This window comes from Amyelois transitella, chromosome 17 (genome assembly GCF_032362555.1).
Source record: "Amyelois transitella isolate CPQ chromosome 17, ilAmyTran1.1, whole genome shotgun sequence".
Classification (NCBI taxonomy): Eukaryota; Metazoa; Arthropoda; class Insecta; order Lepidoptera; family Pyralidae; genus Amyelois; species Amyelois transitella.
The window spans coordinates 3,155,101-3,169,334 of record NC_083520.1 but is presented as its reverse complement, the minus strand read 5'-3'; the positions used below and the strand labels follow the sequence as shown (position 1 = coordinate 3,169,334).

The window sequence follows — 14,234 nt, the reverse complement described above, 5'->3', positions numbered from 1 at the left end:
ATCTTGCTGAAATTCGTAAGGGATCAAGAATTTACACAATACGAAAGAAGAGCATTAGCATGTTGTTTTTCGACAGTTCTGTGTATTTTTTTATAGTTTTTCCATTATCGTAAAAACTCACTGAAAGCAGGTTAAGTGCTTGATGTGTTTACGTTTTCAGAATTGCTTTTTATTTCAGAAGGTATTCATCATGTCTACAGACAGATGTCTCTCACGTGGCGTTATTTAGAATCAGAACGATAAACTAAAATAAAAAGAACAACAAAATATATTTATAAATCGACAAGCTTGCATGAAGAAAGTTATGAATTAGAAAAAGCGAGAGCAAGATTAGTCTCTGCCTACCCCGCCTGGTAAGATGCTTTTAGTGTGTTTGTATCAAAATATTTTGCCGACGACATAATTTATGTAACCTTTCCAATATTTCTATTTCCATGGTAAAATCATTCAAGAGTTTTCACAAAAAACACATAGGTAACATATAGCATTATTCTTTCGGGCTGTCGTGTAAAAGTTTCTTAAGGAATGAAAAAACTGTGCGAAAAGGTGTCATTTATTAATTTGATTGCCTCCTCTGTAAAGATTCGGCTCGTAAGTGCGAATTTGGAATAGCATGAATGTGTTTCTGGCGGAAGACATAACTCCCTGTTGGATGCCGGCATGTTGATGAATTTATCTGTCGACATCCCGGTATTTTTTTATGGATTGCAGGATATTTCTGGGTTTTAGCACAACGATTTTTACGGTTTTTACGTATTTTTCATGTAATACTTGGTGATATATTGTAATATTAGTTTTCAACGCAATGATTACTATAATAAAAGATTATTTAGCTCAAAAAAACGGACGATAATGATGAAATAATGTTCTATTACCATCATATCGACGCAAATGCAGCCTAGCAAAGTTATTGAGCGTATTACTAAAGACACTAACAGACACCTCTTTAGTGAGCAACACCAATAGCCATTTTGTTTCGCAAGCTTTTTTGCTGTTAAAGCTATATTTTCTCAGATGGTCCGATCAAGTCGAACGACCAGTATGGGTAGTTAAGACAATATTTATGTAGAAATGCAAGACTACAAGTTTTTATGGTGCATCCACATCGGTTACAGATTTACAACCCGGGTTTTACCATTATTTTAAGGCTTGTTTAGTTCAAAATAAAGTTCAATTTTGGTGGTCGCACAAATATCGGAGACGATGGCTAACGAACACGGCTAGTTTTTCTGAACAACATCGACAAAGTGTATTTTGTTACCACGTCAAGTTTTACAGCTGCCTCGTATTAATATTTTTTGTAGGCAGTAACTCATTTCCTATGCAATGAAAACTGTCACTTGTATCAGAAAATTGATGAGGGTGCTTGGTTCTTAGAAGCCATAATGATCCCGTGTTTAACGGGTATCTTTGCAAAGGTAGGTATCTAAGTATATATGTAGATCGATGTTTTATGTATTAAGTCAATATTCGGGTGGATCAAAGTCCTCTTTTTTAAATAATTGTAAGTGAAGAGATTCTTCATGATAACAATGGTTTAATCAATGATGAAAAGGGCGCCTGCTCAACAACAACCCATCTAGAAGTACAACATCCCTCAACGTATTAGAGAGGGCTACTTCGGATCCGAATTGATAGAGAAAGATCGCATGATCCTGTGACAATGATCTCAACTAATGTGGAAACATCGAGAGAAGAGAAAGAGAGACGTCATGGCCTCTGTGGCGCAGCGGTAGTAGTAGTACCGGGTTCGAATCCTGGCTAGGGCATGATGAGAAAAGAACTTTTTCTGATTGGCCTGGGTTTTGGATGTGTATCTATATAAGTTTTTATTATAAAATACTATAGTATCGTTGAGTTATTATCTCGTAACACAAGTCTTGAACTTACTTCGAGGCTAACTCAATCTGTGTAATTTGTCCCGTATATAAAAGCGTATTCTGTTAGACAAAAATCGTCCTAAATGTTTCAATTACTAATTCAGACAAACTAAATAGCGTTTAGGAAGTTCATTTATATTGTGACGCGCTTTATCCAGTGTTAGCCAAGTTCTTAAAACAGTTTCTTTTGACTAGCACCGTACCGGTCGTCGCGTCGCCCGCCTGTGATTTATTAGACCTCGTTTATTTTATTTCCCAATTCGTTTTACTTTATGGCCCAGCCTTCTTCTAATCTTTACGAACGGTTCCCCGAACATGACTGATTTATTTTCTAGTCATGGAAACAGAAATATTAAAGAAACAACACGTTTTTCATTCATTGAGGGTTTTTGATAAAGTTTTATACTTAACTAAATTTTACTAGCATTCCGGGTTTTAACTAAGTTTTTTGTTCTGTTTGAAGTAATTGATGGGCTTTCAAAAATAAATGTTTTTCGTATGTAATACGTAGGTAACCTAATTTAAAACGTTAAAATTTCTATTCGTATGGATGAATACCAATTGAGCAATGGAAATGATTTATCACGTGGAATACATTGTTAGTTAAAGTTCTTGAGAAGAAAGGCTTTCAAGTAATACACTTGGAGCAAGTTTCATTGGTTCCAGGCCATTTGAAGCCATGACTGATCGCCGAGCAAACAATGATGCCCGGTAGCTGCGTCAGGAATTCCAATAGTGGCTTTTTATTCTATTCAATTTCGAGCTATTGTGTTAACTCTCAGCCTGACTAGAGACAATACTAATTATTTTCGATTTTGTGTTCCGAGCCTATTAAAAGAAGTTCAACTTACTTAATTGTCTACGTGCACATAATGGCAGGTAATTTTGAAAGTTTCGTTTTTTTTTCTAATAGCATTTGAAAAGGCTATAGGACGAGTGACAATAATAATTGATTGGTGACAAAGTTAACCACCTGAAATATCTCCAACAAAAGGAGCAGGTAGGTACAGATCGGGACAATAGATGGAAACCCCTTATATCGACGCGATCAGACCTGCCAATTGTTGCGGTGCCATTTTTTGCTGGTGGTTTACGCTGTCCGTATACAATACGATATCACTTGTAATCCGTGGCTATTTGTAAACATGTATCTTAAATCTATGACTTACCAGACAGACGCAGCGAGCCCGAAGTAATACAGTAGAAGGAAAACTACGGCGCAATTCGGGTTCGCTAATCCATCATGAGCCAGCAGCATCCTCGTTGGGATGGCAGAGTCCTTGGCGCAGCCGGCTGCCGAGCGTCCAGCCGCGGCCCTGACGCCCCATCCGGCAGCCGCTGCGCACCGGCACAGCGCCACCAGCACCAGGGCGCGCTCGCCGGCTCCTCCTCGATCTCCGCAAGCTAATTGGGCCCCAACCGCAGCCAAGGTGCAAGCGAAACTTAGCGCAGCCCACGTGGCCAGCCACACTTCAGCCGCCCGTCTTTCTCCGGCTTCCCAGAGTACTTCAGCCTCACAAAACTGCGCGCACCGACTCGAACCTCGCACCCACACCCAGCTCTTCGGCTTCACGAGTCTCTGACAAGCTCCCGAACCTCCTCCGCTTGTATCTATTGGTATTGAACCTACAGGAGGTCCATGATCACCCGGCCCTTCCATACACATGTGTTCGTGGTTGTTTTCGGCCGGGAATAATGAACAGTCTAACTCCGCAGGCCACTGGAAACCGAATCCTTGTAGCACGGGATAACATCTGGCATATACCGTCTCGCACAAACCTCTACAAGGTCCGATGGGTAACGCGACTTTATCCGTACACATCGGTACATAAACCGTGCACAAGAATAAACCCAACTGGGGCGAACAACCATACTGAACGAGAGGACTGAAGGTTTGGAGTGTCACATCAGCATCAGCCTGCAGGGTATGACGAGCCAAATTAGGCATTCCAGTTTGGTTATACCCAATGTTCTTACACATTGCCACTTTGATAGGTTCACATGTCCGCACTGAGGCCTCAGCGGCTGCACTGCTCACTAGGGTCACGGTTAGGAGGATCACAACGAAGCACTTCATTTTGAGAGACGATATCCGGCGCGTCAGATAAAAGATCTCATTGTAGTCGTGAGTTATTACGCGCGGACGCACCGGTTGCGCGGAATACGTTCATGCGTCTCGAAGCGCGTCTCAAGACGGTGTGGAGCGTGCGCCCGCGGTCCGGAGCCCCCCTCGCGGCTGCGGACTAACATAAAAAAAGGTCCGCAGGTATGCGCGATAGTGCGGCTGAGGGAAAGGGAAAGAAATTGGTGAGGAGTTTGGAGCGAGATGCGAGCGTAAACCTCGTTACGGATGACTGCACTGGCGACATTCTCGTTATCGACTCTTATCAATAGGGTAGAATACAAACACGACACCGCTACCATTGTCCCATAATTTCGATATCGATTTTTTAGATAAAGTTGATAATAGTATCTTCTTGATTACATATATCAGCAGTTTTAGTGTGATGGATTTTGAGACGGGCACGCAAATATTATTTTCATTTATTTCCTTACATAAAAAATGAGTATTAAAAATGAATGAAGAATAATGTAAACTAATAATAGATACCTTTTGGGTACGAAATCTTTAAAATTCAAAAAATGAAGGTTTATTTTATTTAAATTTTCTCACCGAGCAATTGGTATTCATATAATCCCCGGAAGAACAAAAGCATAATAAATAGATTAGCTTTTAGGATCTTCAGACACGTTACCATCGGTACCAAATTTAAATGGCAATTCGTTGTTTTATGTCTTGTTGTTAATGCAGCCTAAGTGTTGATCTCATTAACCTCATCTGAACAAAAACGAAATCATTAATTTTGAAATAAATTTATTGTACATAATTTACTACAATAATATTTAAGCAGTACTGTATAAATTTTACGAAACGATAAGTGAGAACGGGCGAATACAATAGTACAAAATTGGACCAAAATTTATAAGAGGGTAAATTTAAAAGTAGTTTGAGGATGTGGTCAAAAGGACAAATAAAATATTTACACTGATGAAACGTCTGCTCCATGGGAATATGATATCCTTAAAATACGACTAAATAATAGATAAATACTTTTACAACAATCTTATATAATACATTGTGTTTCACTCAATTCAGCATGGTTTTAACAACATCTAGCTTGCAGTGCGAGGCACGGCGTCTAATTACTTACTTTACAGTTCGAACCGGCGTTTATTGAGGCTTTAGTACGCGGTAGTTCATTAAAACATAGATATGCAGGGTCGGTTGCCGTTACAACTCGTTTAAGCTAGGAAAGTTTCAAGTAACTACCTGTAACATCTACAAAATATGTAAACAACATATTTAGATGGTGAGAAGACTGACTATTGGAAAGTACATTGTATGTATGACTACCCATTTCTTGTGTAACAGGCTTTGTAATTAATATAAGAGGATAGATATTAAATAGACGTGGCTGATAATAATTAACAACGTATGTAGCAGTATGCACCCCAAGCATACACACAAAGTTTGTATTAGTTAGATATCTTAGAATAAATTCGTAAGTCTTCCTACAACAATCCTTCCTATAACAACAGTATTAAAGTCTGTCTCTAAATTATTGCAGTTAAACTAAAAGAAAATTGTTTAATACAAATAAAGCTGCCCTATTTAATTCTATAACGCAGTATCATCATTAGGATTATTTTGAAAAACATATTACTGCTTTAAAAGTTGCAATGTAAATGTATTGATTTTGTACAACAACCACGGTGTACTAAAGCCTTTAAGTCCGCCAAGTTCTCCATCATTTTTACATTCGTTACACTAATTCTTTTTATACAACATTCACATATTTCAACAATACTCTTCTCTGGTGGTACTCCGTAGTTCTTAAATATTTTTTATACAATAATAAAGCAAATTACAACATACGTAAACATAAGGAATGCTATTCAAGCAATTATAAGCGCCAAACGGATTATTAAAGTGTTTTCAAAATTTTCGTTTCGAATAATAAATGCCTAAAAAGGCCATAAAAATTTGCATTATGTCATAAAAACTCTTTGTTTGGTAAAAATAAATATATCCCAATTTTTACACTAAGTTTAAATATTATTTGTGTTAAACGGTGTTATAATAATATTGTTTAAAATAAATTCCGATGCAAGTCGTAAATAAAAATGTTAGCACAACCTTCAAATACACATCATACTTATAACACAAAATGGCGGAATATGTTTATACATTTCACATATTAACATATAATATTGTCTCTTGGAAGGGTTAAGCTGCTGTAAATAGGATATTACAGTGTATAAAAAAAAACAAAACAATATGCACAAATAAAAATTTAAATGACGTTGTGGCATAAGTTTTGCAAGCATTTCTGAATCGATTTAAAATACTATAAACCGTAAGGTAGAGATTTCACGAATAGCCTCTTATTTTAAAAAAAAATATGTAAAAAATATTTGATATATGGAAAATTCCCTATCTAGATAATTTGCATTCACGCCAAAAGCCAGTGCTTGCCAAATAAAATAAAAAAAACTTGCGACGGATTGAAAACTTCTATTTTTAAAATTCAGTCGGAAGTAGTATACGTACCCATAAATTGGATTAAAAATTTACAGGGGAGATATATTTAAAACAGTTCATTAGAAAAGATTTCAGTAATCGCTGTTGACCAAATTTCAATGTAGAATGACAAATGTTTCTATCTCTGTCACTCGTGTAATTAAAACTGCTCTTTCACGTCAAGAGTTTAACGTGAGGATTCGAGATGAATCATAAAATTTTGAATATGGGCTGCAATTTAACATGAATGTCTAGTTTTATCAAAATTATCGAAAAATATCAAAAAAAAGAGAAACAATGTATTTTAAACTTACATTATAGAGAATGCAAGCCGACACATTTTGTAAAAGATACTAGATCATATGCGGGGACCGAAAGGTTAATATTTAAAAAGTCGTATATCAAGTTTGTTCTGAAAATTTTGGTAGCTGCCGTAACATTGAACTGTGCGATAGGGACGCCAGATGTGATATTGTCAAAAATCTTAGATATGCATTTTTTATAAAAGATTTTGACATCAATAAAGAAACTAGCGCTTAGCTTTATAAGACTTAGATGTTAAAACGGTTAAAAAACAAAAGAAAAACGATGCAAAGGATTGGACACAGGGTAATAATAGCTTTACATTGAAACCTGTGTCTATAGACATCGTCAAAGACAAGAACAATAATTTTCTTAGGTTTTATTAGTAGACCAAAGCCTTGGGCTCAAAATACATGCAAACGAAATCGATTGAATCCAATGGACTTCTGTTAAATTCCTGTTAGTTAACCGAGTTAAATGAAGGTGATAAAAATAAAGTTATGTGCAAATTTCGGATTGCATTGATACAACTTAACAACATAATTATACCACAATATCACTGTTGTTTATATTAAAAAATATAAAATTTTCACTTCCTTTGCGACAAAAAATAATACCCATACGACTCGCGTAAAGCTGTGTACACACCAGGCCAATGGGTTTCGCTAGCCTCCGTCGGTCCAGTTTGGTTGAATTGGCCAATTAAAACGCCTACATTTTAAACAACGAACGTGTTTTCCAACATTCCTTTGCCCGGTGTGTTCGCTTAGAAGATTTCGTCCGCATGTAGTTCGAAATTCAAATTGATTTATATCAGCGCGCTTCGTTGACTAGACTGGCGCTGAATGGTCGAGCCGCACCCGCAGCGCCTCCCGCTCGCGCTGCACGTCGGCCAGCTCGGCGCACAGAGCGCGGCACACGCGGTGCAGCACCGCGTTCTGTTCCTGCAGCGACTTCACGTCCGGGTCCGCCTCGTTGGAGGACTCTCGCGACGGTTTCCGGTACACTTCGAACGCGCCGTGCATTTTTGGAGCGTCCTCGCGGTTGTAGCCGAAGCCCTCGCCCTCGTACTCGCGAGGGGCGAAGGCGTCGGGCGGGAACGCGGGCTCCCCTTCGCTTCGCTGGTTCACGAGGGCGCGTCTGGTTGGCGGTGAAGCAGCCGAAGGAGACATCCTTGGCGGGGGTTGTGGCGGCGGTTGACCGGCACCTTTGAACCTGTTAAGGTCTAAGGAACTGGATCTCGTGTGGTTCCGTAGCGGCCTCGGTGGTGGAGGCGGCGGGGGCTCCTTCTTTGGCGCGTACTGTAGCGACTGCGGGCCGTCGTCGGCGTGAACTGAAGATTCCCGCGCGGGAGGCGGTGGTAGCACTCCGGCTGTCTTCAGCGGCTTCTTCGGCTGCGGTCGCTGAATGGACTTGATTTCTGGGTTCCCGTTTGGCGGCGGTTCAACTGGTGGTTGGGAGTTCAGTCGCTTAGGGCTAGCGAGTTCGAACGCGTGCGCGAAGTCGTCTCTCCTCGGTGACGTGCTCGACCTCATATCGCCTTCGCCGTGAGTTGGCAACGAATTGGCGTCAGGAGTCACCCTCAACGCGACGGGATGGAAAATCTTTGGATCTCTTTCTAAAGCGGACTTGTGGAAATCAAAGTTGACCGGTTTGGGGCCGGGGCTCGACACGCTTGAAGTGGGTGAGTCGACGAATTTCGTCCACTCCTTGTTGTTCACTTGCGGTTCAGGTTTGGGCGATAAGGACGGCGGCCGTTCGTCGGGCTTCTTCGGTTTGCTCTCGTAGGGGTCGTTCTCTGGCTTATTCACGAAACTGAAGTCTGCGGAGGACCCTGAACTGAACATGTCTGAGCCCAGGTCCACAAGGTCGGTGGTCACTGCTTGCTGGGAGAACCGGGAGTCAACCTTGAAAAGAAAAAAAAAATTAAAAAAAATCTAATGCAGATTCGATTTCATGTTATTAACGACTTGGCAAAATTAAATGCAGACCACAACGGTTTTTTAAATTTTCAAATTCGATGGGCATCAATTTCGTAATAAACCGATTCTTTATTAGAAGGTACTTCGAAATATGAAAGAGAATTTAAAACTTCACCTTAGGTACAAGACACGCGGGCAACACGTCCGGCACAGGCATGTTGTTCCTCCTCAACACGATGAGATGCATCGCTATACTGAACTCCTCTAACGTCAGCTTCCCGTCTTTGGTGATATCCGATAGCTGCCAAATCTTCCGCAGGTCAGGCACGGACAGTCGAGATTTCTCAAAGAATAGTCTGGAAAAAATATTTCAATGAGAATACTGAGAACCGAAAGAAAAAGTGCGAGTAATGTTCAGGCATGCCCACATATTTGGTATTTAGCCAACATAAATAACCCGTCATTATCAACTATAACTTCTTCTGTCTGGCTTTAGACCCAGTTGCAACCTCATTAATCTTCAGCCCGATTAGTATTCAAATTAATGTACAGCTACTTGAGAATTTTTAAAGGTTATAAGATGGAGTGAGTAGAACTGTATGCAGATTAAGTGCAGATCCCAGATTGAAAAAGACTTGAACTTCTGTAACTAACATCGATTAGGTCCTCCTAGAAGGAATGTAAGTATAACTAAGAAATGAAGAAGAATAATTGTAAATATAATCTGTCCTGACCTGACAGCAACGACCTGAATCGCGTTGCGACGCGCGTGCGCATCACTGATCATTTAACTAATAACAATTTGATGACTACTATTCGATAAAGGCTAAAACTATAGTTCTAGTAACTAAGGTACTAACTTAGCAGTCTGTCCTGACAGCAAGCCGCACTCTGGCCGCAGCTGGGCGAACTGCGCCGCGTAGTGACGCGCCTGCGCTTCACTGATCGCCCACACGTCCTCCCCACCGTCGACATCGCCCTCCTCCTCAGACGAGTGACGATCTGATGATTCTTCTTCGGTACCTAAAAAGGTATACTTTGAGAATTATTTCTGGTAAAGAATACTACTATAATGGGGAATCATGTAACCTTATGGTAAATATTTACAAGTAATATAAACAAAAGGCTTTTAAGGCAAGGCTAGGCAAAATTCTGTCTCCGACTTAATAATGTAAACATAAAGGGAAGGAAATATGTCACCCAATTATAAGAACCTTATTATATACTTTTGTCGATGAGAAAAATGACCTTTTCTTTCTGTAGAAAGAGAGAATTAAGAGAGAAAGTAAAAATTTTAATCTAAAACTTTCTTTCCCCGTGAGGAATAAAGACGTAATAATATGCATGTATAGTCAAGCGTATAGATAAGAAGTTATTTTAAAGATACTGAAAGACACATGTATTTACCGCATTCCGCAACATTATAACGACATACCGAAACAATACAATGATAAATTGTAATTATTCTCATTAATATGCAGTATAATGCTGAATACGAAACATTTCACAAACACACACATGTACGCAAAAATCTGAATAATGGGAAACAAAGACCACAACAAAACCTCATTGAGGGTTTTAGTCATTGCTTTTATCATCAGGAAATGTGTCAAAAGTATCCAAAAACTTGCATGAAGAAGTTTATGAATGTGGATGAAGCAAAATAAGTTTACATGGATTGTGGCAAGGAATCAATCCCTGGAAAAAGGAGATAGTTTTATGTATATAGGAATGGTGTGAAAGAGGAATGGTCAAAATGTAAAATTATATTGAGATGGTTGTTGAGAGAATGGATGACAGACTGACGAAAGGTGACGGCTTTTTTAAGTGGGGGAGAGGACCCGCCTCGTCGAACTTTTCAAAAGGCCAAAATCCGTATGTTTAAAAAAGGGCGATGTTAGCAGTTAATATTCTTGAAGCATGTTGGAGAAAGCAAGTGAATATGTATTTTGGAATTATAGCAAATCAAAAACCAGCTCGGACCATGACAACACGTCAGATAACTGAATGTGCAGGTTCTCTCACGATATTTTTCCTTGACTTTTAAATTATATAAACTAGTTACGCTCTTAACATACTGGTACTAGTATAAATAATGCAGGTCACACAGAGAACATACCAGGCGATATCAAGGCCAATATCACTTTGATATAAAGCAGGTGCAATAAGCATTCAATTGGTAACGCATAATATACAAAATTTAACTAACACAATTCTTTGATTGTACGTACTCTTAACCGTGAACACATATGGGAAAAATTCAATTTCTTTCTATGTCGAAGGATTTTTATTAAAAATGAACATCAATGACAAGAAAGTTTAAAAAAAATAAGTGGTCCGTGCCCACCAACATGAAATTCTGACTGAATTAATGAACATTGTCTGAAGTGTATTTAATTTTAAAATAATGTTTCTCGACAAATGACTCATTGCAATTGAAGTGTACTAGACTTGCACACAGCTAGCGCACGCTCATTTAATTTATTAGCGTTTGTGACGTCACAACCCACGGAAATACCTACTGATGATAACAGATCAAACGAGACTTCGTTTTTATTAGGTTTCATGAGCGCTCATTACATTGTGATAGCGAATTACTTTCGTTTAAAATTGGTTTGGTAACAAAAGTAGAATCTGATATAGTTATTATGGGTAAAATAAGATTAAGACACTTTTGTAGAATCTAAAACATTATTAGTTCTTATGCCACAAAACACAAAAAAACTTCTCAGCTCACCAGAACAAATAAATTGATTTTGCCTTCTGTGGCAATGGCTCACTCAACGTTATGATACGAGTATGTTCGCCTTTGCCCAGGAGATATTGGGTAGAAATTTGTTTCTTAGATCTAGTGCCCATCATTCCAGCAAGACATGGAGCAAGTCTTTATTTTGCTCCCAGTAACAGTCTAGTAGTCTGTTCTGGTTATTTTCAACAAAAGATCAAACTTGTATACTTGAACATTATCAGATCTAATACTAAAAGCAGCCGAAAGTTTCGTAGAAAAGCCAGCGCAATCAAACCAAGGCACTTAGCCGAGAGAGCATTGGAAATTTTGGTACATAGTGTCCCTTATGTTATTGTTTCTATATGTTTAAACTATGTATTTAAAGATAGGTAAGGCTGTCTCATGCCGACTAGCAAACAGATTATCAGAAGAATACACACTAATTATAGAATTAAGTTAAGGAATTGTAATGATAATTCGAATAAAAGCTTATTAAATAAGGTTGTCTCTCTCTCTGTGGTCCCCATTGCACCCTCCACAGATTATTAAGGTTGTGTCCTTATGCAGAAATGTTTACCAACCTAGTAGTTGCGCATGCTCCTCTCCAGTGTTGGCGGGCCACACTCCGCGCCCGGTCGCGCTGTGCTCCCATACAGGATGCACCCGCTCTGCTACACTGTTGGTCGGCGTGGGACTTTCACTAGCTGTGCTCCATGGAGATCCATTCTTCCCTCGGCGCTGTGGGAAAAAGAGAATCATAATTACTGGGTAACTATACTTTTATAGTTAATTTTAATAAAATATCAAAATAGTCTGGTTTTAAAGGAATTGATCATGAGAAAGATGGAAGGGTCAAAGATAAATGTAGGTAAGAGATGAACGAAAATAGGTTAACTAGACAAATAACCAAGGAGAATGTAAATGAGGAGGGAAGACCTTTAATTTATTGAGGACAACTTGGCGAAAAGTCACATCAAGAGTAGGACCCTAAGTTGATGAGCTGGCATGACTATTATGAAATGGGTGAAGCGAATAACTTATACAGGGATCATGGCACATGAGACATAGTAGTGGAATGTAGTATCTGCTTACACTTCTAGGTGATTTTATATATGAATTGCAATGCAAAAAAAAATTGTTGCATAATTAGATATGGCAATTGCAATGCTACTTATTAAAGTCTACAGTAGTTTGCTTGGACTGATAACAGATGATATAGTAAAGTAGTTTAAATTTTAAAGAGACAAATATTGAGGTTGAATACAACAGTTCTGTAGCTATATATTCATCACCTTCTGTTAGTTTTGTCCCTAACTGTACTGTATTATTAAACATTGTATGAAATTTTAACATTAGACAAGAATAAGTTCTATATTTTTTTTATTTTGATCCCCTAATGTGTCAGACTTTGGGGATTTGACTGGGATAAACCTATCTCTATTACCATAGATTCTCAAGAAACAAAATCAGACTCACCCCTCGTGAATCAGATCTTTGTGACATTGTTTCAGATTCCATCTCCGAGTCTGTACTCAATGCTTCAGTGGCATCGTGTGACAAGGCTGGAGGCCCATCACTGTCAGACAAATTTGATGAAACTCTTATGGGCTCATAAGCACCCAATGTATTTCCAAAACCTCTCTCTCTTTTAGGTATGTGTTGCTCCTTTGGCGAATTCGACAATTGTATTAAATCGGCATTAGCTTCAGAATTAAGGGCCCACGTAAACCGCGGAAGTGGCAGGTCAAGGGCAGTTGACAGCAACTCTGGCTTCAATGACAAATTTGTTTGGTGGGCTGCTATTAGTTTCAAAGCTGAATAAAACTGTTTCCTATTCATATGATTCAACGCCGAACAGTTGTTTGGCGCCACACTAATGTCCATGATCTGTAAAAATCAGAAATATGAGCTTATTTTTCATATCTCTTGCCATCATTGTTTTATAACTACTAGCCCAAAATACCATATTGTTTACCTGTTTGAGGACATCATTCGATACGTTTGAAGATCTGAATAGCTCCGTTGCCTTTAAAATTGGTATTTTACCATTAGACTCCTCGTCACAACATAAAAACAAATCACCGAAATATCTCATTTCGGTTTCTGTCAAATTGAGATCCTCCATTATAAAACAATCGCGATTTACAGACTTTCGCACAATACTAAAAGTTTATATTAAAACAGCCAACAAAAATAACCATTATCTGTTAATGTACACCATTATTCATTGATAAATAGACGGATAATTGTAACTTGTACGATAATGTACATCACAAAATTTACACGAAGCAAACGAAATGTCAGTGACAGACAGCTGCCTGCGGTGCTACAGCCATTTTTTAAATAGTGTTTTCGAAAACCGATTTCTACCGAATCTGTCAGCACAGACTTGCCAACTCGAATTTTAAAAAAGATTGTTCGCACGAAGTAGTAATGCATGTATGCTGATTTTTTATCTTACATCTCTCTCTTCCTCAAAGGTTAAATGCAGAGTAAAAGCGACAGGGAATATATGACATAAATGCTTTACCAACGTTCGTGAATAAATTCTTTCATTAAGCCAAATAGCTGAACGTGGCCATTCAGTCTTTTCCAGACTGTTGGCTCTGTCTACCCCGCAAGGGATATAGACGTGACCATATGTATGTATATGAATAAACTCTAGACCCTCAGACGGGAAACGGATAGGCTTTGAGCAAACCTCTACCGGATATATGCACAGGTAGGAACGGAAGTGAACCAAGGGTGGGGATAAAAGCATGTAGGTATTTAATTTGTTGCAGACGAAACCAAATAAAAATTGAGAGGACTTTTGCTTC

General features: G+C 38.8%; 2 protein-coding genes across 2 annotated transcripts in view; both read right to left on the bottom strand.

The window, feature by feature from the left end:
- LOC106143443 (frizzled-4) overlaps positions 1-4,249 on the bottom strand; it is a 40,190-nt gene extending 35,941 nt beyond the window's left edge. Inside the window, exon 1 of the mRNA XM_060948749.1 lies at positions 3,050-4,249. Coding sequence (XP_060804732.1) covers positions 3,050-3,957 — 908 coding nt within the window. The 5' untranslated portion in view covers positions 3,958-4,249. The remainder of the gene's footprint in view (positions 1-3,049) is intronic.
- A 489-nt stretch (positions 4,250-4,738) lies between these two features.
- On the bottom strand, positions 4,739-13,742 carry LOC106143442 (ralBP1-associated Eps domain-containing protein 1). The gene is made up of 6 exons (XM_013345532.2): positions 13,391-13,742; positions 12,892-13,302; positions 11,997-12,153; positions 9,548-9,710; positions 8,863-9,043; positions 4,739-8,672 (listed from the first exon to the last, which is right to left on the bottom strand). Exons 1-6 carry the CDS (start codon positions 13,538-13,540, stop codon positions 7,596-7,598), a joined length of 2,139 nt encoding a protein of 712 aa, XP_013200986.2. The 5' UTR covers positions 13,541-13,742; the 3' UTR covers positions 4,739-7,595.
- Positions 13,743-14,234: the final 492 nt, after the last annotated feature.